The sequence below is a fragment of the Schistocerca piceifrons genome, chromosome 11 (assembly GCF_021461385.2).
Source record: "Schistocerca piceifrons isolate TAMUIC-IGC-003096 chromosome 11, iqSchPice1.1, whole genome shotgun sequence".
NCBI classification, from domain to species: domain Eukaryota; kingdom Metazoa; phylum Arthropoda; class Insecta; order Orthoptera; family Acrididae; genus Schistocerca; species Schistocerca piceifrons.
Window position 1 is genome coordinate 145,322,348 of NC_060148.1, and position 22,680 is coordinate 145,345,027.

The 22,680-nt window shown below is 38.4% G+C and overlaps 1 protein-coding gene across 1 annotated transcript in view; it reads right to left on the reverse strand.

Annotated features, from left to right (window-relative positions):
* Nucleotides 1–972: 972 nt before the first annotated feature.
* The window catches only part of LOC124720440 (zinc finger protein 70-like), a 125,209-nt gene continuing 103,501 nt past the window's right edge, over nt 973–22,680 (reverse strand). The window contains exon 8 of the mRNA XM_047245793.1: nt 973–3,399. Coding sequence (XP_047101749.1) covers nt 2,034–3,399 — 1,366 coding nt within the window. The 3' untranslated portion in view covers nt 973–2,033. The remainder of the gene's footprint in view (nt 3,400–22,680) is intronic.

Below are 22,680 nucleotides of genomic sequence, written 5' to 3' on the forward strand. Positions count from 1 at the left end.
TCAATCTATCCCACGCATGTTTGATAGGGTTCATCTTTGGAGAACATGCTGGCCACTCTAGTCGAGTGATATCGTCATACTGAAGGAAGCCATTCACAATATGTGCATGATGCGGATGTGAATTGTCGTCCATGAAGATGAATGCCTCTCCAATACGCTGCTGATATGGTTGCACTATCGGTAGGAGGATGGCGTTCACATATCATACAGCTATTTTGGTGCCTTCCATGACCACTAGCGGCATATGTCGGCCCCACATAACGCAACCCAAAAACAGCAGGAAACCTCCACCTTGCTTTACTCGCTGGACAGTGTGCTAAGGCTTTCAGACTGACCAGGTTGCCTCCAAACATGTTTCCCATGATCGTGTGGTTGAAGGCATATGTGGCACTCATCAGTGAAGAGCACATTAAGCCAATCCTTAGTGGTCCATTTGGCACGCCGCTGAGCCCATCTGTGCTGCACTGCATGGTGTTGTGGTTGCAAATATGTATCTTGCCAAGTTACTGTCTCTCTGTATCTCCTCCATGTCCAAACAACATTGCTTTGGTTCACTCTGAGACACCTGGACACTTCCCTTGTTGAGAGCAATTCCTGGCACAAAGCAACTATGTGGACACAATTGAACCATGGTACTGACCGTCTAGGCAAGGTTGAACTACAGACAACATGAGCCGTGTACCACCTCCTTGGTGGAATTACTAGAACTGTTGGACCCTCTCCATCTAACAGGCGCTGCTCATGCATGGTTGTTTACATCTTTGGGTGGGCTTAGTGACATCTCTGAACAGTGTAAGGGACTGTGACTGTGATACAATATCCACAGTCAGCGTCTATCTTCAGTAATTCTGAGAACTGGAGTGATACAAAACTTTTTTTGATGTGTGTATAAACAATGAAAGAAACAAATGTCAGTAGAAAATTATACAACAAATATTACAAATACATGAAAATAATTTAATTGCAGTCCATAACATACATAAGTAATGACACAATATTTCACAGGGGACTGATAAAATATGTTAAATAGTGTAAACATGCCTACAAACTCAAAGAATGAATTCAATTTCACAAAATATGCAAGTAGGCATCATCAGCCACACCTTCATAAAAGATGCATCTGCATTATATCTGGTCCATGAACTAAATTACAGATACCATTCAGCCTGTTTCAATGATATTTTAAAAAATACCTCAAATGAACGTCTGAGAATGAATTTTTCTTCTCAATACGAAAACCTATATTACTAGATTACAGCCTAATAAACCACCCTATTTAAAAGAACTGAAAAATCTGATATACATATATTGTTAACGTTCAAGGGCTCAGCGTAATTTTGCAGATATGAAACAAATACTTAATACATACAAATGCACAATTTTAGATGTCTACTTTCACCAAAACAGTTTTTACATGATTCTTATTCCTTGTTTTTTACAATATCTGCACTCATTTCCACATGTAAGATGATACATGTTCATTTGTGTAAATATTGTTGACTAAACACAACTCTGTAGCCTTTAAATGTCTCCACAGAAATATCTTTCACAATAGCCACATTTCTCCTCTACACCATGCAGATTATTACTTTCAAACAAAATGCTAGCACTGATAATAGATTCAGCCTTAACTCTGTAATACACCCCACACATTAAATGATCTATTGACCTAATATTAGCTGTAAGAAACCTGACACTGCAGCTAACAGTCTCAGAACCACAGCAATTCTCCAATATATACTACTGATTTCGGGCGGTTTAGGCAGATCAGCGACGTTCATTAACTCATACAGGAAACGAATCTCATAAAAGAATGTCTTTTTTATTAATATCATCAATAACACCTATTTCATTCCCTATGGTTATCAGATTTATACAATGTCTTGTAATTATTTATTACTGCATGCTTCCCAAGATAACCAGTAAGGGAAAGGCATTTGCACAGGTGTCAGTTTTGTTTGGCCTCTCATCAGTATCTATTAATGTGTGCCTTTGAAACCATTGGATGGAATAACAGCTGACCCACATACATCTCATATATGTGCCCTTTTACCAGTATGAATTATAGTGTGCCTCTTGAGATTACTAGACTGTCTAAAGGATTTCCCACAGACATCACACTTATGTGCACCCTCGCCAACATGTATTAACACATGCCTATTGAGAACATACAAGTGATTAAAGGCTTTTCCACAAACGTCACATTTGTATGGCCTCAAGCCATTGTGTGTTAATAAATGCTGCTTAAGATGACGTGCCTCTGTGAAAGATTTCCCACAGACACATTTGTGTGGTCTCTCGCCAGTATGAATCAACTCGTGCTTTTTGAGACTGCTAGACTCTGTGAACGATTTACCACAGATGTCACATTTATATGGCTTCAGGCCAGTGTGTGTTAATGCATGGTGCTTCAGATGGTAAAAGTAATGAAAGGCTTTACCACACACGTCACATTTGTGTCGACTCTCGCCAGTATGTAGTACCGAATGCTTCTTGAGGCTACTAGACTGAATGAAAGCTTTCCCACAGACAACACATTTGTGTGGTCTCTCGGTAGTATGTGTTAATACGTGTTTCTTGAGAGTACCAGACTCCGTGAAGGATTTTCCACAGACACCACATTTATGTCGTTTTTCGCCAGTATGTATTAATTCGTGCTTCTTGAGGTGACCAGACTGAGTAAAGGCTTTTCCACAAATTTCGCATTTGTGCGTTCTTTCGCCATGTGTTAATTCATGAGTCTTCAGACAATCAACCCGTGTAAAAGATTTACCACAAAACTCACATTTGTGACGTCTCTCACCAGTGTGTAGTAAGATGTGTTTCTTGAGAGAACCAGATGCAGTGAAAGACTTCCCACAGACAGAACATTTATGCGGCCTCTCGACAGTGTATGCTGATGTATTTTTATTGGCTTGAGCATCTAGAGTGAACGGTTCCTCAAAAAACTCAAATGTGTGTGGTGTCTCGCCAGTGGACACTACTTCACCGAACTGGAGACTATCATATTCATAGGAAACAGTGCTTTGTTGATCACATTTCTCTCGACTTTTAACCTTCTGCACCAGAGAATGCTTGCTGAGGCTGTCCTGGGAGGTAAATACTTTACCACACCACTTACAGATATTCTCAGGTGGCTCTACTCCATCAATGTGAATGAATACATGCATTGTGAGACTGTATTTTGATGAAAACGACTGCTGGCATGAACTACATGTGAAGACATTTTCCTCAAAATTGTAATTATTACTAGAGCAAAAGGCAATTTGCTCCTGAGAGGAAGAAACTTGCCTCGGTATTCTAATTCCTACAGAATGTGCTGATCTCTCTGCAGCAATGTCCAGCTCATCACCAGTCGCTCCCTGCATACATGTTTCTTCACCAGTGGTTTTACTCAATCTGAAGCATTAACAGAAGAGCAGTAAATATCTTAATTTTTTGTATACAGAAAAACATTATTTTAGATTCAAAAATTCTTAGTTTGAATGGATAGTGAATTTATAGCATGCACATAAAGAAATATACATTGATTCACAATTTCTGAGTTGAGATTTTTTTTGCAGGTGGAGTCTCCACATTGATTTGCCAGCTTGTGTAGCACAGAACTGTATTCATACTGATGTGCTAGTAATAAAGCATTCATTTAGTTAAACAGGTTGTTTTTCAGAAGTCTTGTTTATGAAAAAATTTCATTTACCACTTCACATGATTTTTTAGCTACTTACAGCAAACATTTTTGGCTCTAAATGGAGAATCCACGATGAAAGCTTCCCAATAACAGGTAATATAATAAAACTATCAGTAACTGGCCGCATGGCACTCAGTGAACAAGTTCAGTTTATACATAATGTGGTACCTTCAAGCAGCAAGCTCACAATTAGATTTTATGTACAATTCGTAAATATCTTCCATTTCATTAGACCACCCGTTACAGCAACCATAAGTAGAATATCTGAATGAAAAACATTCTTTTTTGCAACTTAGTCTTTTAATAACAACGCATTTTGCTGTCGTTTGCCATCTTTAGATCATCTACAGGGATAACAAAATAAACAAAAATTAGGTTATGGTCCTACTTCCACATTCTAAATGCAAATCAGAAATTGTTACCTGTCCTCCAAATTTCCCTCTTACAATATACATTAGAAACAATAAAACAGCTCTGTACTAGACTGGAGCATATATCAAGTCAGATGGACGCACCAAGGCCTTTCCCTTTTCAACATTTTAAAAACCATAAAATGGCTCTGTGTTGGACTTAAGCACTCATTTAACAAGATGAACCCATATTGTCTGTCGAATTGGAAGAAAAATTTAGCACGAGATCTAGCAAGCATTTGTTAAACAAAAACATCACGTAAAGTAGCATCCTACATTTGCTGAACATTTGGAGACTGCAGGGGACCAGTCAGCCCATCTCTGCATCTCATGTTGAGCTCAGAAAGGCAAAAAGCTTGATTTATTGGAAGAGTTGGAAATCCTAGAGTACACGTGTACTATCAACGAACAATTTTTGACTGATTCACTAGCAGAAATCACGGTCACTATCATTTGGTGATATCAGTTCTTAACACTTTTACACAAGTTTCATTATGCTCTTCTAATGAGTTCCATTTCAGTTTATTAACTTCCCCTGAAGCGAATCATTCCTGACATATTTTTAAAGTCAAGTTGGGACTTGCTGTTTTAACAAACGTTTCTATCCTCAGTTATTGGAATGAGGTCCATCCTTGATGCTTACCTTACAGTTTTATTTAGTTATGGCTGATGTTATTATTTGGTTCAAATGGCTCTGAGCACTATGGGACTCAACATCTGTGGTCATCAGTCCCCTAGAACTTAGAACTACTTAATCCTAACCAACCTAAGGACATCACACACATCCATGCCCAAGGCAGGATTCGAACCTGCGACTGTAGCAGTCGCGCGGTTCCGGACTGAGCACCTAGAACTGCGAGACCACCGCGGCCGGCTACTATTTGGTTCACTTGGAGTAATTTAGAGGTTTCTCTGTGGGCAACAGTGTTCTGATTAATTGCAATCACTTAATTTCATTTTAGTGAACCAATCAATCATTATTGGACCTTTTTTTGTAAGCATTAAACATCACACTGGTCACACAACTGCTTTGAGCGCCGCCTATGTATGTTCTCCATAGACACTATATGCAAGCCTCATTCCGCTGCTCAGCTGTGTGGCCGCTTCATATTCATTCTGTGACGTTACACTGTCACTACTGTGTATTTTGTTTAAATCTGTACACTTCAGTTAGAGTGTGGTCCTACCATTTAACCATTCTGGCCTGCTGGTGACTTCACTTATATATTTCTCATTCATTTTGATTATTTATTTTGTATTCATACCTGCAGTTACACATTACATTAGTTGTTTTTGGCTAGATCTCTGCTGGTTCATTTTATCTGACACATGCTTCAATGTAGCTCAGAGCAATTTGATGATTTTTACAATTTGAAAAAAGGAGGTCTTGACAGGTCCATCTGATTTGACGCATGTTTCAGTCTAGCACAAAGCAGTTTTATTATTTTTAGAACATTGTAAAAGGAAAATTTTAAATTCAATAAAAATTCCTAATTTTACATCTACAGGGATTCTATGCAACTCACATGTAAGTGCCTGGCAGAGGGTTCACCGAACCATCTTCACACTAATATCCTATTAGTCCACTCTTTAACAGCACATGGAAAAACTAACACCTACATCTTTCTGTGTGAGCTCTGGCTTCAATTACTTTATGATGATGATCGTTTCCCCATAAGTAGGTTTCTGTCAAACGTTGGTGATTGAAATTTCCTGAGAAAGTACTGCAGCAACGAAAAACGCCTTTGTTGAAAGGATTTCCACCCGAAATCCTATATTATGTCTGTGACACTTTCTCTCCAATTTCTCCATAGTATAAAATGCGCTGCCCTTCGTTGAACTTTCTTGATGTGCTCCATTAATCCTTTGTGGTAAGGATCCCACACTGGTCAGCTGTACTTCATTGTGTAGTGTAGGCAGTCCCTCTAATAGATCTGTTGCATCTACCAATAAAACACAATCTTTGGTTCGCCTTCCCCACAGCATTTTCTATATTTTTTTTCAGTTTCAGTTGTTTGTAATTGCAATACCTAGGTATTTAGTTAATAGGATGGGCTTTAGATATGATTGCTTTATTGTGTAACTTAAGTTTAATTGATTCCTTTGAGCATCCTTGGATGACCTCACACGTTTCATTATTTAGGGTGAACTGCTGAATTTTACACAATACAGATATATTGTCTTCATCGTTTTGATCTTCTGATAACTTTACTAGTCGATAAATGACAGCATCAAAAAAACGGGTCAAATGGCTCTGAGCACTATGGGATTCAACTGCTGTGGTCATCAGTCCCCTAGAACTTAGAACTACTTTAACCTAACTAACCTAAGGACATCACACACACCCATGCCCAAGGCAGGATTCGAACCTGCGACCAAAGCAGAAATGACAGCATCATCTGGAAACAGCTGCACCTGGTAGCTGCAGGTCTGAGACGCGTTGCCACACTCGTGCAGCTACCCCCATCGGAGGTTCGAGTCATCCCCTGGGCAGGGGTGTGTGTGTGTGTGTGTGTGTGTGTGTGTGTGTGTGTGTGTGTGTGTGTTATCCTTAGCGTCAGTTTAAGTGTAAGCCTAGCGACCGATGACATCAATAGTTACCACCACCACCACCACCACCACCACCACCACCACCACCCCCGCCGCCGCCGCTGCCGCCTGCAAAAAAACTAAAACAGTTGCTGAGATTGTCTGCTAAATCGTTTATATAGATAAGGAACAACAGAGGACCTATACCACAAATCACTTCTCTTATACTCCATGACTTTCTGTCCATTACTACGAAATGTGACCTTTCTGACAGGAAATCATAAATCTAGTTGCGTAATTGAGTCGACATTCCATAAGCGCCCAATTTGATTACAGGCTGCTTGTTGGGTATGGTATCTTAAGCCTTCTGGAAATCTATAAATATGGAATCCATTTAAAATCCCTTGTTGATAGCATTCAACACTTCTTGCGGGTAACGAACTATTTGTGTTTCACAAGAATGACGTTTCTTAAATCCATGTTGACTGTGTGTCAAGAACATTCTGTTTGAGGTAAATCATATGTTTGAACGCTATATAAATGTTCCAGAATCCTGCTGCATATCGAAATTAATGACACTGGCCTATAATTTAGTAGATTACTCCTATTGCCTTTCTTGAATATTGGTGTGACCTACGCAAATTTCTTCAAGCAAGCAGTTGATAAGTTTGGAGCTATTGCACCAACATACTCTGGAAGGAACCTAATTCGTATAAAATCTGGACCAGAAGACTTGCTCTCATTAAGTAATTTAAGTGGCTTCGCTACTCTGAGGACAACTACTTCTAAGTTACTCGTGTTGGCAGCTGTTTCTGATTTGATGTCTGGTATATTTACTTACCTTATTTAGTGAAGGAATTTCGGAAGGCTCTTCTTCAGCAGCAGTGACATTGATGGTATTTCTATTACTATCATGCAGAAGAACCACTAATTGTGTCTTGCCACTATCATACTTTACATAGGGCCATAAACTCTTTGGATTTTCTGCCACGTTTCGAGACAAAGTTTCACTGTGGAAATTATTATAAGCATGAAACACAGAAGTCTGCTCTAAACTTTGAGCTTCTGTAAAAGATCGCCAATATTCTGGATTCTGCGTTCGTTTAAATTTGGCATGCTTTTTTGGTTGTTTCTGCAAGGAAAACGATTTAGGTATCTGTATGGTGCGGAAATTGGCAATTGAAGCTAAATAATGAAACGAGTGAAGTTATCCACATGAGTGCTAAAAAGAGTCCGTTGAACTTCTGTTACACAATAAATCAATCGAATCTAAAGGCTGTAAATTCAACTAAATACCCAGGAATTAAAATTATGAACAAGTTAAATTGGGAAGAACACACAGAAAATGCTCTAGCGAATGCTAATCAAACACTGTTCTACTTGCCTACACTACACTTGTCCATCCTCTTTTGGAGTGCTGCTGCATGCTGTGGGATACTTATCAAATAGGATTAATGGAGTACATCAAGAAAGCACAAAGAAGCCAAGCACGTTTCGAATTATCGAGAAATATAGCAGAGAGTGTCACACACATGATACAGAATTTGGTGTGGAAACCATTAAGACAAAAGTGTTTCTGATTATGGCAGGATGTTCTGACGAAATTTCAGTCACCAATTTCCTCCTCCAAATGTGAAAGTATTTTGTTGACAACGATCAGAATAACAAAGGGAGATCAGAGCTTGCAAGGAAAGACACAGGTGTTGATCTTTGCCATCCATTGTTCAAGGTGGAATAATAGAGAATTAGTGTGAAGGTGGTTTGATGAACCCTCTACCATGTATTTAAGTGTTCAAATGTGTGTGAATTCCTAAGAGACCAAACTGCTGAGGTCATCAGTCCCGAGACTTACACAACTTAAACTAACTTATACTAAGAACAACACACACACCCATGCCTGAGGGAGGAGTCACATCTTGGGCAGAAGGGTCACAAAATCTGTGGCAAGGTGCCTCAAACTGCTCAGCCACTCCACATGGCATTTAAGTGTGATTTGCAGAGTAGCCATAAAGATGTAGATGAACATTTTTCAGACTTATTTTGGGTCTTTAGTTAATTTATTTAGTATAAACCTCTCAACTGTTGTTGGTTCTATTCCTTTGAATTCAGTCCAAAAGTGGCCTCCACTTACATTGTTAGAATGGAAGGATTTAGAATTGTACAAACTAGGACTGTACCTTAATTTTTGCTTATACTCTTATCCCTATACATAATCCAAAGATGAACCACAAAGATGAAATGCGTTTTTATTTAAAGACTTTTTAATTAAAAAAATGATGTACAACATTGTGGCAGCAGGTACATGGGTATAGTTTATTACCGCATGAATGTGGTCATAATTCATTCATGTGCTACTGCATGGAATCTTCATGCTACAGCCTAGATGGACGGTATGATGATGATGTGCTGAGGCTTACCTTGTTCCTTTGTTTTTTATCACAATAATCGAGAAAGAGACTAAGGGTTGAAGGATCTCATGACTTTGTGTGTGATGAAACACTTTAAGAGGTCTTCTTTAAGTTCCTAAGGAACTGTAGACTCCGTAACAATGACTGTGAAATAGAACAGGCAAGTACACATTTGTGCATACTGTGGTGTAAATGTTTGTTCTGGCTGAGAAAATAATCTGAGCATAACTTAACAGATTAATCGACAGCTTGAGAACAGAGTGCAAACAAAGAAACAAAAAAACCTTTACAGAAAACCTGAGTTCACTTGTTCCTAAGTCCCCTAATTATACAGTAATAACTGGTGGAGACTTTAATCATCCAACAGTTAATTGGGAAAGTTACAGTTTTGTTAGTCATGGACATAATACATCCTGTGAAACTTTACTAAATGCCTTCTCTGAAAACTACCTACAGCAGATAGTTAGGAACCCCACTCATGACAGAAATATATTGGATCTAATGGCAATAAATAAACCTGACCTCTTTGAGGATGTCCACATCAAAACCGGTATCAGTGACCATGATGCGGTTGTGGCAACAATGATAACCAAAGTACAAAGGACAACTAAAACAAGCACAAAGATATAAATGTTCAATAAAGCAAATAAAAAATCGGTAATGTCATATCTGAAAGAGGAACTTGAAACTTTCAGCACAGGGCAGGACTATGTAGAGGAACTCTGGCTCAAGTTTAAAAGAATAGCTGAATACACACTGGACAGATATGTACCCAGTCAAACAGTTCATAATGGGAGGGAGCATCCATGGTATACGGTAACTGTAATGAAACTTCTAAAGACCCAGAGATTACTGCATCATAGGTGTAAAAGCGTAGGGCTATAGATATAGAGATGCTAAATGAAACACCTTTGCCTATCACGAGAGCAATGGCTACCATAGCAGAATACTGTCAAGTGACCTTCCACATAACCCAAAAAAATTCTGGTCGTATGTAAAGGCTGTTAGTGGTACCAAAGTTAGTGTCCAATACCTAGTGAATGAGATACTGAAATGAGGAACTCATATTCAGGGTACCAAAGCAAAAGCTGAAATGCTTGGCTCCATTTTCAATTGCCACCAATTTAATCCTCGTACCACTGAAAAGATGAATGAGATAAGTATTGGTGTCAGTGATGTTGAGAAATAGCTGCAATCATGAAAACTGGGCAAAGCTCCAGGGCCTGATGGAATCCCTATCAGATTCTATACTGATTTTCCTACTGAGTTAGCCCCTCTTCTAACTATAATCTATCATAGCTCCCTCGAACAAAAAACTGTGCACAGTTGTTGGAAATTGGCACAGATAACATCTGTCTATATGAAGGGTAGTAGAAGTAATCCACAAAACTACCATTTAATATCCTTGACATCAATTTTTTGTAGATTCTTGGAACATAGTCTCAGCTCAAACAGAATGAGATATCTTAAACTGAATGACCACCTCAGTACCCACCAGCACGGATCTGGAAAACACTGATCATGTGAAACCCAACTGCACTTTCTCGCATAAAATATAGAAAGCTTTAGATCAAGGTAATCGGGCAGATGCAGTATTTCTTGATTTCCAATAAGCACTTGACTCAGTATGACACCTGCACTTATTTTCAAAAGCACAAACATATGGGGATAAAGTGAAATTTGTGACTGGAAAGAGGAATTTTTGGAAGGGAGGACACAGCATGTTATCTTGGATAGTGTCAGTCAGATGTAGAAATATTTTCGGATGTGCCCCAGGGAAGTGCAACCAGTCTACAAAGGAGATTGTTTACAAATCACTTGTGCGGCCATTTCTAGAATATTGATAAATGTGTGGATGCCATACCAGATAGGACTAACAGGGGATGCTGAACATAAATGGAGAAGGGCAACATGAATGGTCATAGGTTTGTTTAATCCATGGGAGATATTAAAGGAACGGAATTTAAAGAGACTCTTCAAGACAGATGTAAACTATCCCAAGAAAGTCTGTCAGCAAAGTTTCAGGAACTGGCTTTAAATGATTACTCTATGAATATACAACAACCCCCTATCTATCACTCAGATAGGGTTCATGATGATAAGATTAGAATAATTACCGCATGCACAAAGTCATTCAAAGAATCATTCTTCACATGTTCCATACATGAATGGAAGAGCATGAAACCCTTATTCTTGTACAATGGGATGTATCATCTGCCATGCACCTCACAGTGGTTTGCAGAGTACAACTGTCGATGTAACTACAGAAAGGAGGGCCCACAAGGAGCTGACTGCAGATCTACTTTTTAGGACATTAATTTGAAGCCCCTTTTTGAAATACTGGATATATTCTGTGAGTTAATGAAGTTGAGTCACATGCAGACCACCTGCTAACAATGATTTCATGTGATTTCACAGACCAGGCATTGAATACATGTAATGAAGGTTTAGCTATGTTGCATAGCTAGTGCTTGCCCATGCTGCAACTGACAGTACACAAAACACTTCACGTACTCTAGAAGGGTGAACTCTAGGACACGATCTGGCCATGACTAAACAATATGTCAATCAAGAGATAACAGGTGTTTTGTTGTCTTGGTCTGTATCTTGACAACGGCCTGACTTACGCACCAAATCAAAGCAGTACCAGAAAGACACAATAATTAAGAACATGACTATCAGTGCTGCCTCTCTTCAGTACAGAATACCATCTGGGCAGTAACATGAAGCTGTCCTGATGGCTCAAGTTTCATTCAGAGCACATAAAGATGCAGGAAGTGGTGGTATTAACCCTCAGAAGAATGCAGTGGGGAATACTTTTATGACTCGAATTGAATACAACAGTTGGATATTCGAAAAAGATAAGCCATTTATTGGGTATGAAGAGAAAATTCAGAAAAAGTGCAGGAAATAATTTTAGATGCAATACACAAAAGAATTGCAGTAGACAGATGGGTACACATGGTATTTCATATAATACAAACAAGATGAAAACTTGTTTGGTGAGATTGGAACTCCAGAACAAGTAATTCTTCATTTCAGGAGCATGAACCTTGGTTCTTAATAATATTTTGTCCATATACAAAATTCTGTGGTCCAGAGAGGTGTCTGAATCTTGTAGTACCTCTCAAAGATCCACTCACAAGGGCTACTGGCATACAACAGGAAAATGCATGCAAAGCAATAGTGCAAGGGTAACAGTGTGAAATGGTGATAGGAAATCCAAATGCTTACCACCTGGAAGAATGTGACACATGCAGCACAGATGCAAGATAATTCAGCTCTCATAAGAAGAGTAAAGCGATGCACATTCTTTCTAGGCCATCTCAGGTACTGCTCCCCCCCCCCCCCCCCCCCACGCTCGCCCAATAATTATGGAAGTTTGCTGAAGGGTAAGTGTGAAGCCTGTCACAAGATCATGGCCACATGGGAAGGTAGCTTTGATTAAACTGACAATGAAGCAGTGTGTTCTGAGGAGAAAAGATGAGGATGAAGATTCCTGGTTTTTGTGCCAGATGTAAAAAAAACTTCTCTAATTGCCTCACAGGACAATACAAAGGTATAAAATTTACTGCCTGCTACAGTTAGAGACTCGAGTCTGTCATAAAGTTAGTGCCTGAAACTGAGTGAGAGGTGCAGAAATATCTACATATCTTTCCAAGGTCATTGCATGTAGTAGACATTTGTGTATGGATATAGATAAGTGATAGAATTATACTATAGATTAGGTGATAAAATTATTAAAATGCCATAAATATATACAACTGAGTACACAGAATTCACCTTTAATAACAGAGGTTCAGCATAATCTATATTCTTAACTTTGTTGTAATATACTAACACACTACAATATTACTGAAGTGATATAGTTGTTGTTTACTGACATATTAAAATAGGTGGATAGTATCCTCATCATGTTATGCACAGATAATGTGAAAGATTGTAATAATAGATGTATACAACCTGCTATAGTACCTAGTCAATAGTTAGAAAATAAATACCATCAAATATAAAAATAAATAAAAACAACAGAGTACAAATTAAAGGTTCAAGAAACACAGATGGAGAAAACTGCAGAACCACAGTTATTGAGCAAAAATTTTCTGAATTCTAAGGAAACAGGCAGTGCACTGTCCAGTGAAAGAAAATAGCAATATCAAGAGGCAGAGTGAGCTACAGTTGTAGAGCAGCAGCTTGTGTAAATTACAAGAAATTAGATATCGAGCTCACAAAAGAATGTCTAACACACAGACACACTGACATTACAAAAATTACATTTCAGGAGAAGTAGTAACATTAACCTGAAAGCATTTCTCAAGGCCTTGGGTAGTTATTCCCAAGTTAAGGGAATTGTGAAGTCCTGCAAAAAATTGGTGGTAAGTGGGAAAGGTACATCAAATAGGTCAAATTTCACCTTTAACCTTTAGGCTGCCTACATGTCAGGGCAATAATGCAATCAATAACCTTGAATGCATTACATAATTATGTCCCGCACCACCTCCTCTCTCTAGTCTCCAAATAACTACAGCAGAATATTCTAGCACGTATCGAAATGAAGTACCCAATCTCAATGTAACCCCCAAACACGAGTCTTAGTTTTGCTCAATGGTATACATACAATCTGAATTTCTTTTGCTTCATCTTCAGAAATATTTATCCAAAAAATTACAAAAAAAAGGTGTATCTCCTATACCCAACATCTAAATTATAATTATGTCTCTCTCTCTCTCTCTCTCTCTCTCTCACACACACGCACGCACGCACGCACGCACGCACGCACGCACGCACGCACGCACGCGCGCGCGCATGCACACACACACACCAAGAATAGTTCCAGATCTCTGATTATGGACTCAAATTGGGACTTTGCACAAAAGAACTATTTCTCAAAGTAGGTAAGATTTCAAGTGTAAAACACATGGGGCAGTACCAATGTAACTTAATAGTTCTTCAGTAGAAAAATATGCTTGGCTTGCACATTGGAAAACCAAGAAAAATTAAAGCACTTGCTGACAGTCAAAGTCCAACTTCTGTGCCATGCTTTGATACTTTGCAAGGCATAGTGGAACTTCAAAAATGGCTCTAAGCACTATGGGATTTAACATCTGAGGTCATCAGACCCCTAGACTTAGAACTACTTAAACCTAACTAACCTAAGGACATCACACACATCCATGCCCGGGGCAGGATTCGAACCTGCAACTGTAGCAGCAGCATGGTTCTGGACTGAAGCACCAAGAATCGCTCGATCACAGTGGCCAGCATGGAGGAACTTCAAATTATGTTGTACCGCATATAAATTGTCTACATTACTTACTAAAATACACATTGCTGGCTTTTCGACGCTATTGACGTAACTTAGAGGTCACTCTGAGTTGTTCAATCGTTGTACCATGCATTAAATTAATCAAATATTGGATCTGTAACATTGCCAAACACAGATGGGTGCTATTCCTATCTACCCTGTAGCATAAAATGCATCTGTGGGCGAGAATTACTGAAGTACACAATTTTTTTCTCATGTCTTAAATTCGTCAATAATCCTCCTTTAATTTGATGTCAAAGTCAGCCAAACAGTACAGTGATCTGATTTGTCATTTTTCAGGGCGACTGTTTTCCAGTACAAGCATTTTAGATACTATTGAGTGGGGCAATGATGGTCAGTTGACATGATTACTTGTTTTGTTACACAGCATGTGTATTTTGAGAAATAATACAATTCTATTTTGGTGCAAAGTTCGATTTTTCTCCACAATTAGAGATCTGTAACTCTGTGTGTGTGTGTGTGTGTGTGTGTGTGTGTGTGTGTGTGTGTGTGTGTACTCAAAATTGTTTCTTATTTTGCTATAAAATTTTATTTTGGTGGTGAAAAGTTTGTATTTTTGAGATCATCTTCTCATATCTGTCTTCTTCCACCAAAGTGTTTGTTTATGTTTTATCTCTATCTTAACAAGAATCTAGCCAAACGCCTTTGTTCCTTCTTAAGATGGTGTTTAGACAATTGGTTTGTACAGTGGCTAAGTTGTCTGTTTTTTGATCATGTGTTCTGATCAGTTTCTTGGTGTTATTTACTAACAGATTATACACAATACAGTTTAAATGTTTTATAGAGTCTTGGAAACATAATTCCAGTAGTTAAATATTACAGGTTTTCTCGGAAGTTCAATTAGTGCATAACCTCACAGAGCTCTAGTTAAAATGCATATAAAAAGCAATATTAGGCTGTTAATAACATCGATTAACTGGCCCACTAAGAGTTACACAAAATTGCGGGAGCCTTTTAGATAACACGCACATCAAAAGAAGTTTTGCATCACCTCGGTTGGTGTAACCCGTACAGAAAACTGGAAGACCGATTAACATAAACATCATTTCTGCCCTTTTTACTGTTAATGAAAACTACACTTTGCATGTTGTACCACCACACAGTGAGACCTTCAGAGGTTGGTGGTCCAGATTGCTCTACACACTGGTATCTCTAATACCTAGTAGCACGTGCTCTGGCATTGATACATGCCTGTATTCGTTGTGGCATACTGTCCACAAGTTCATCAAGGCACTGTTGGTCCAGATTGTCCCACTCCTCAATGGCGATTCGGCATAGATCCCTCAGAGTGGTTGGTGTGTCATGTCATCCATAAACAGCCCTTTTCAATCTATCCCAGGCATGTTTGATAGGGTTCATGTTCAGAGAACATGCTGGCCATTCTAGTTGAGCGATGTTGTTATCCTGAAAGAAGTCATTCACAAGATGTGCACGATGGGGGCGTGAATTGTCGTCCATGAAGACTAATGCCTCACAAATACGCTGCCAATATGGTTGCACTATCGGTTGGAGGATGACATTCATATATCATAAGGTGCCTTCAATGACCACTAGTGGCATACTTCTGCCCCACATAATGCCACCCCAAAACAGCAGGGAACCTCCACCTTGCTGCACTCGCTGGACAGAGTGTCTAAGGCTTTCAGCCCAACTGGGTTGCCTCCAAACATGTGTCTAACAAATGTCTGGCTGAAGGCATATGCGACACTCATCAGTGAAGAGAAATCGATGCCAATACTGACCGGTCCATTTGGCATGTTGTTGGGCCTATGCTGCATGGTGTCAAGGTAGGAAACATGGACCTCGCAATGGATGCTGGAGTGAAGTTGCACATCATCCAGCCTATTGTGCACAGTATGAGTCATAACATGACATCCTGTGGCTGCACAAAAAGCATTATTCAACATGGTGGTGTTGCTGTTGGGGTCCCCTCCAGCCATGATCTGTAGGTAGCAGCCATCCACTGCAGTAGTAGTACCCCTTCGGCGGCCTGAGCGAGGCATGGCATCATCAGTTCCCATCTCTCTGTATCTTCTCCATGTCCAAATGACATCACTTTGGTTCACTCAGAGATGCCTGGACATTTCCCTTGTTGAGAGCCCTTGCTGGCACAAAGTACCAATGTGCATGTGATCGAACAGCTGTATTGACCATCTAGGCATGGTTGAACTACAGACAACACGAGCCATGTACCTCCTTCCTGGTGGAATGACTGGAACTGATCGGCTATCAGACTCCCTCTATCTAATTGGCGCTGCTCATGAATGGTTGTTTACATCTTTGGGCAGGTTTAGTGACATCTCTGAACAGTCAAAGGGACTGTGTCTGTGATACAATATCCACAGTCACGATCTATCTTCAGGAGTTCTGGGAACCAGGGTGATGCAAAGCTTTTTTTGATGTGTGTTTTTTCATTGACAAGAGTAGAGTCAACAGTGCTAGTGTAAGCAAAGTAATTTATGGCCTGTCCGACCATGATGGACAACTTCTGAAAGTCAATAACATTAGTCTGTGTGATGAAGTCTACCACACCTATTGGTCCTATAGACTTACAAAGACTGAAACTATGTCTGCCTTTAATTACCATTTGACACAGATAGATTGGGCTCCAGTGTATAGTTCATCAGATGTTTATGTTAAATTTAATCTTTTTTTAAATAAATTTACTTCTATGTTTGAAATGGCCTTCTCAAGAAAGACTTGCAGAAAGAACAATGAGGTTTCTTCCACTAAACCTCGGATTATTGAAGGTATTAAAATTTCTTGTAGGACTAAGAGGGAGCTACATGCCTCACTGAGAGTATGAAATGATCCCCTTGAAAGGTCTCACTATAAAATATATTGTAAAATTTGAAAAATGGTGATAAATCCAGGAGCTTGTATATTAAGTCTGAAATTGATAAATCCAAGAACGAAATATAAGCAGTTTGGAATGTTAAAAAGGGAGAGTGTGGCAAGAGTAACAAGACTGTTAATACCATAAAGATAATCTTTAATGATGAGGTAATTCATAATCCTCTAGCTGTATCCAACGTATTCAAAAATCATTTCTTAACTGCAGCAGAAAATGTAGGTTGTACGGGTTTCTTAAATGCTGCTATGTGTTTATTACAAAGTGCTAATCCCAACATATATGACCCAATATGTGTTGCCCCAGTCACTATTACTGATGTTACAAATACTATCAAGTCTTTAAAAAATAAAAATTCCACAGGTTTTGACAACATTTCACCTAAAATTCTAAACCACTGTAGTGACCATATATGTCAAGTCCTGTGTCACACTTTTAATGAGTCTGTTGTCCCAGAGAGATTAAGGCTTGACATTGTGAAACCACTTTTCAAGAAGGGTGACAAAACAAATTTATCTAACTACTGCCCAATATCATTACCAAGTAGTTTCTCGAAAGTATTTAAGAAACTAATGTATACAAGAATTGTAGAACATCTTGGCAACCACAACACACTCAAAAGAAACCAGTCTGGTTTCCAAAAGCATAGATCAACTGAGCAGGATATTTATTATCTCACAAATGAAATTTTAGAGTCAATAAATAATAAAATGTCACTATTGGAATCTTCTGTGACTTGTGAAAGGCCATTGACTGTCTGGACCACAACATTATCTTACAGAAGGCTAATACTTATGGCTTGAGAAGTGGCACTGGTAGGAGGATTGAATCATATCTACGAAACAGAAAACAGAAGGTGTAATTAATGGTGTTTGTGATAGTCTTGTCTCATCAATTGGGGCACATTAAAGTATGGAGTGTCTCAAGGGTCCATTTTGGGACCCTTGCTTTTCTTACCTTCATCAATGATACCCCACTTTGTAGAGAACCTAGTGTAAATTTACTCATTTTGCTGTTGATACCACTATTCTGCTTGAAAGTCGAACTAACAATGACCTAGAAAATAAATATAATGCTGTACTTGTTGACATCCTACACTGGTTTAAGTGCAACGGACTAACTCTAAATCTTGAAAAAACTCAGTTTATGCAATTTCATACATCTCAGCAACAAAATGAAGTATGCCACTTAAACTGTTGTAAACTAAATATTCTATGCTGTGAATCACCTAAGTTCTTGGGCATTCTAATTGACGGCAAGTTTAACTGGTCTGTGCATATCCTAGACCAACATAGAAGGCTAAGTATGGCAACTTATGCTCAGCAAGTAATCACCCCCTTTGGTGATGTGGACACTATCAAAGCAGCCTACTTTGGTTATTTTCATTCTATCACGTCATATGGCATATTTTGCGGTAACCAGCCTTTAACCAAAAAAATATTTACAGCACAGAAGAGAGCTGTGAGCATCATGAGCGGTGTTCATCCAAGGTATTCTTGCAGAAATTTGTTCCATAAGTTACAAATATTAAGTCAACTCTCAATACCTATTTTTTTCATCTTTGTTTCTAATAACCAGACTCTTTTTAAAACTAATAGTGAATGTCATGATCATGATACTAAGTCAAAAAATGATTTATCTAGGAGTCTGAAAGATTTAAGTCTTGTGGAAAAAGTTGTTAATTATTCTACCACAAGAATTTTCTACTTTCTTCCTTCAGACATTAAAATTCACATTTATGTCTTACCTACTTTTAAACATAAATTAAGAGAATACCTAATGGGAAATTCCTTCTACTCTCTTGATGAGTACCTGCAGATAAAGCAATGACTGACTTTTTCTAAATTGTCTATCCATTGGTACTTATATTCTTAAAACTATGTTTTAATGTGTTTTGCTCTGACTCAACTATTTAAGTTGGACAATGTACTACATTTTCTCTCTCAGTAATTGTTTGATGTTACTTGAGCTATACCTTAGACTCAAGTTTAACCATAAAGCTTACTCATCATTTTATAGCGCATTTCTATTACTTTCATATACATCTATTATATCTGTGTTATGTAATTAGGACTCGTTCCACATCCTTGTGATTTATCACAAAAAAGGTTAATGGAATATAATAAAAGATTACATTTTTATAGTGTGAGTAATGATACATTATCTTCTTCCCCTAAAATGGCACTTGCTAAGGTGAAGCATTACCAAAAACTTGTAAAAAGTCTGGTGACATTACCTCATTCTAAGAACCACCAGTAACATGTTTTCAGACAGAAATGGTAACAATGTTTATGTATTTTAGATGAAGCTATATCACTGAAACACTTGACACAAGCATCACATGTGTTGTTGACATACTTTTGTAACCTTCTAGTAGAATTAATGTTCTGACACTTGATAAGTACATACAACATTGTAGATGAGGAAATATTTAATGTCAGAGTCAGTTGTGCCTTGTACCGAGTGCGGGCCTAAAAATGTAACAGACCACATTTTTTCAGTGGCTGGCAGTCATTCAGATGGCTAGTTATGCTGAGAGTCTACAGATGCCTATTTATCTGTGCACTTGCGTTCTTAGTGTAATATTTTAGCCAATATTTGTTTTGTGCAGTTAAAAGCTAGGCCAGATGTGTGTATGTATATTTCTTCATTTATGCCCAACATAAAAAATCAACAGATAGGTGATAAGGCACATCTCAATGGAACAGAAAAGCTGCAGAAAAGAAAACCGAGATTTTCTGTACTTGTGAACCAGTGCAATCTCAACATAGTTCAGTATGAAAATGCTTCTCAACAAATTGTATACACCACAGAAAATCTCTGCAGAATGTTCCTTCAACATGATAGCTAAAGACACCGTGTGATGAATAAGACTGTGCTGAGGACACTTGATAACCAGGCAATCATGGGCTAACTCACTCAAAAGTGACTGAACGAAATGAATTACATTTGTATGCAACCCACATAATGTAACTATCTCGCAAGTCCTCTGCTCTCTTTTCTGTACAGTCATTGGACTACAGAAAATCGTTACTACAAGAGATCACAACAGATAGCTATTTATAGCTATCAATCTAGAGGCAAATTAATATTACGACAATGCAAATATCAGAAAACGTGTTATTAGAGGTGACATAGCCATGACACTTGTAAACTCATATTTATTACAGTAAAAGGCATTTCAAAAAACAAAGTTCAACTTGAAATTTCATCACAAACATTTTTGTATTGGACTGGGACCCAGGACCTCGATCCAGCTACTGTTGTGCCTCTTGACTGACCACGAAAGGTATTAAATCTGGTTTCAATCACAAGTAACAAAGTGTGCACTGGTTTGAATTTGAAATGACATGGCATAATGTTTTGTGTTGGATGGGGACTCGAACCCAGCAACTAATTGGATTGTTAACTAAGCACAATCAAATGTTAGAAATCTTACATTTTCACCAATATCGAGATTACTGAAAATAAAAGGACTAAACCAAAAAGTTTTGCCTTACTGGGATTCAACCTATTGTCGTCGACTTCTGGCGACAAATAGACTTTTAAAATCGGGTAATTTCACCAGTGGCGAGATGTTCACATATCTGAACTGGACATAGCATGACGTTAATTTCTGTGCTGAATGAGAGGCAAACCCTGCCCATGTCATAACTGTTGACTACACATGAACAGACACTAACTATCGGATTCCTTTTCACAAGTAACCAAGAGTGCATGTTGAACACGAAACGATATGATGAAAAAATCCATATCTGATTGTGAATCGAAACCTGTACCAAACGTTATTGTAGAAAAAGCATGGAGAAGTGTTAAAAATCATAAGCATTTGACACCTGTGTACATACTACAACCTGAAATGACATGATGAATATTTTTATGGCAGACCAGGATTCAAACTGAGATATGTGCTCTTTATGGAGATCTTGAGAATTTCAGAAACTTGAGGAAACAAAATAATGGTGGAAATGAATTGTCACAAACAAGTCAAACCCACCTAAAGGAGAGATTTCGAATCCCAGTTCAGACCAATATTTACAACATCTCAAATTGAGGTGCAATAAGAAATAAGTGACTTGTGACCTTACATTACGATCAAAAAACGCATGTAAGGATATGTAATGGTGGCAGAGTTTCTACCTGGCATGACACCCACCTCTGTCATATCCCAACCTACACCGACACTCCTAAATGAGGTAGTGAAGGTTCAAAATGGCTCTGAGCACTATGGGACTTAATTTCTGAGGTCATTAGTTTTTTAGAACTTAGAACTACTTAAGCCTAACTAACGTAAGGACATCACACACATCCATGCCCAAGGCAGGTAGAGAAGTGATGTCATATTTAATGTGGATTCGAAACCATGGTGAAAACCTACACTGTTCAACTTGCTTTACCACAGGTGAAGTGGTGTGTGTGTGTGTGTGTGTGTGTGTGTGTGTGTGTCAAAAACAATTACCCAATGTGTGACTCAAACACAGACACTTAGCATGCAAAGCTAGAATCACTCCAAGAAACTACCAACCTTCACAGAGCACTCGCTCATGATTGTGTCAAAGAAGGATGCTGCACACAGAAAGAGAATTCTGATTGTCTAGAGGCTGATTACAGCCTGCTGGTTACATTAATTTCTTTGTTAATCCGAACAGCTGTCTTGGATACCCAATGTATACTTTTGACTAGGTTTTGTTATCATTAAAATAGAATCACATAACACCCAGCTGCACAAGCTGCGAACACGGTAGGCTGTAGAAATTTCTACTGGAAGTGTTGCTTTCCACTTGTGATTTTGGGCTGAAGTAACCATTATTTTATGGTTTACTTATAAATATGATGCAGTGTAAATGCAAAGGCCAGATATCGACTACATTTTCATCATTATGTTTTTGAACCACATTTCGTGGTAAAGACATACTGACCTTTTCATGAAGCATACTATGTGAAGACTATTTATATATTTAGTCCACCTGGGCCAAAATTACCTAAAATATTGAGAGGTGCACGGAGGACTCACACTCAGAGTTATGTACAAACTTCAAATGTGTTTACCAATAATAATAATAATAATAATAATAATAATAATAACAATAACTATTATTATTATTATTATTGTTTTGTGTGGCTCAACGCCATGGTGCAAGTCATTCAATGGACGTCACTTCAGTTAGTTAGGTATTCCTAACCTACCCCAGTTATGCAGCCAGGGAAAAGGGAGCTACAATTTAACAAAGGACTCTGCATTGTGTTGTTTCTGGTGATTCCGTACATCATTCAGATGCTAAGGCTACATTAAAGTGAAAACAGAGAAAGTGGTGATCTGACAGAATCAGTCCCATTGTAATGTCTCTTGCAGCGGTCTCTTCGTGATATTTTCAGAAATTTTATAAATTATATAACTCAGTACATATCTCTAAATATCTCTTCTTATCTTACCGATTATCAATGCAAAGTAGTTTCAAGCCCAATTA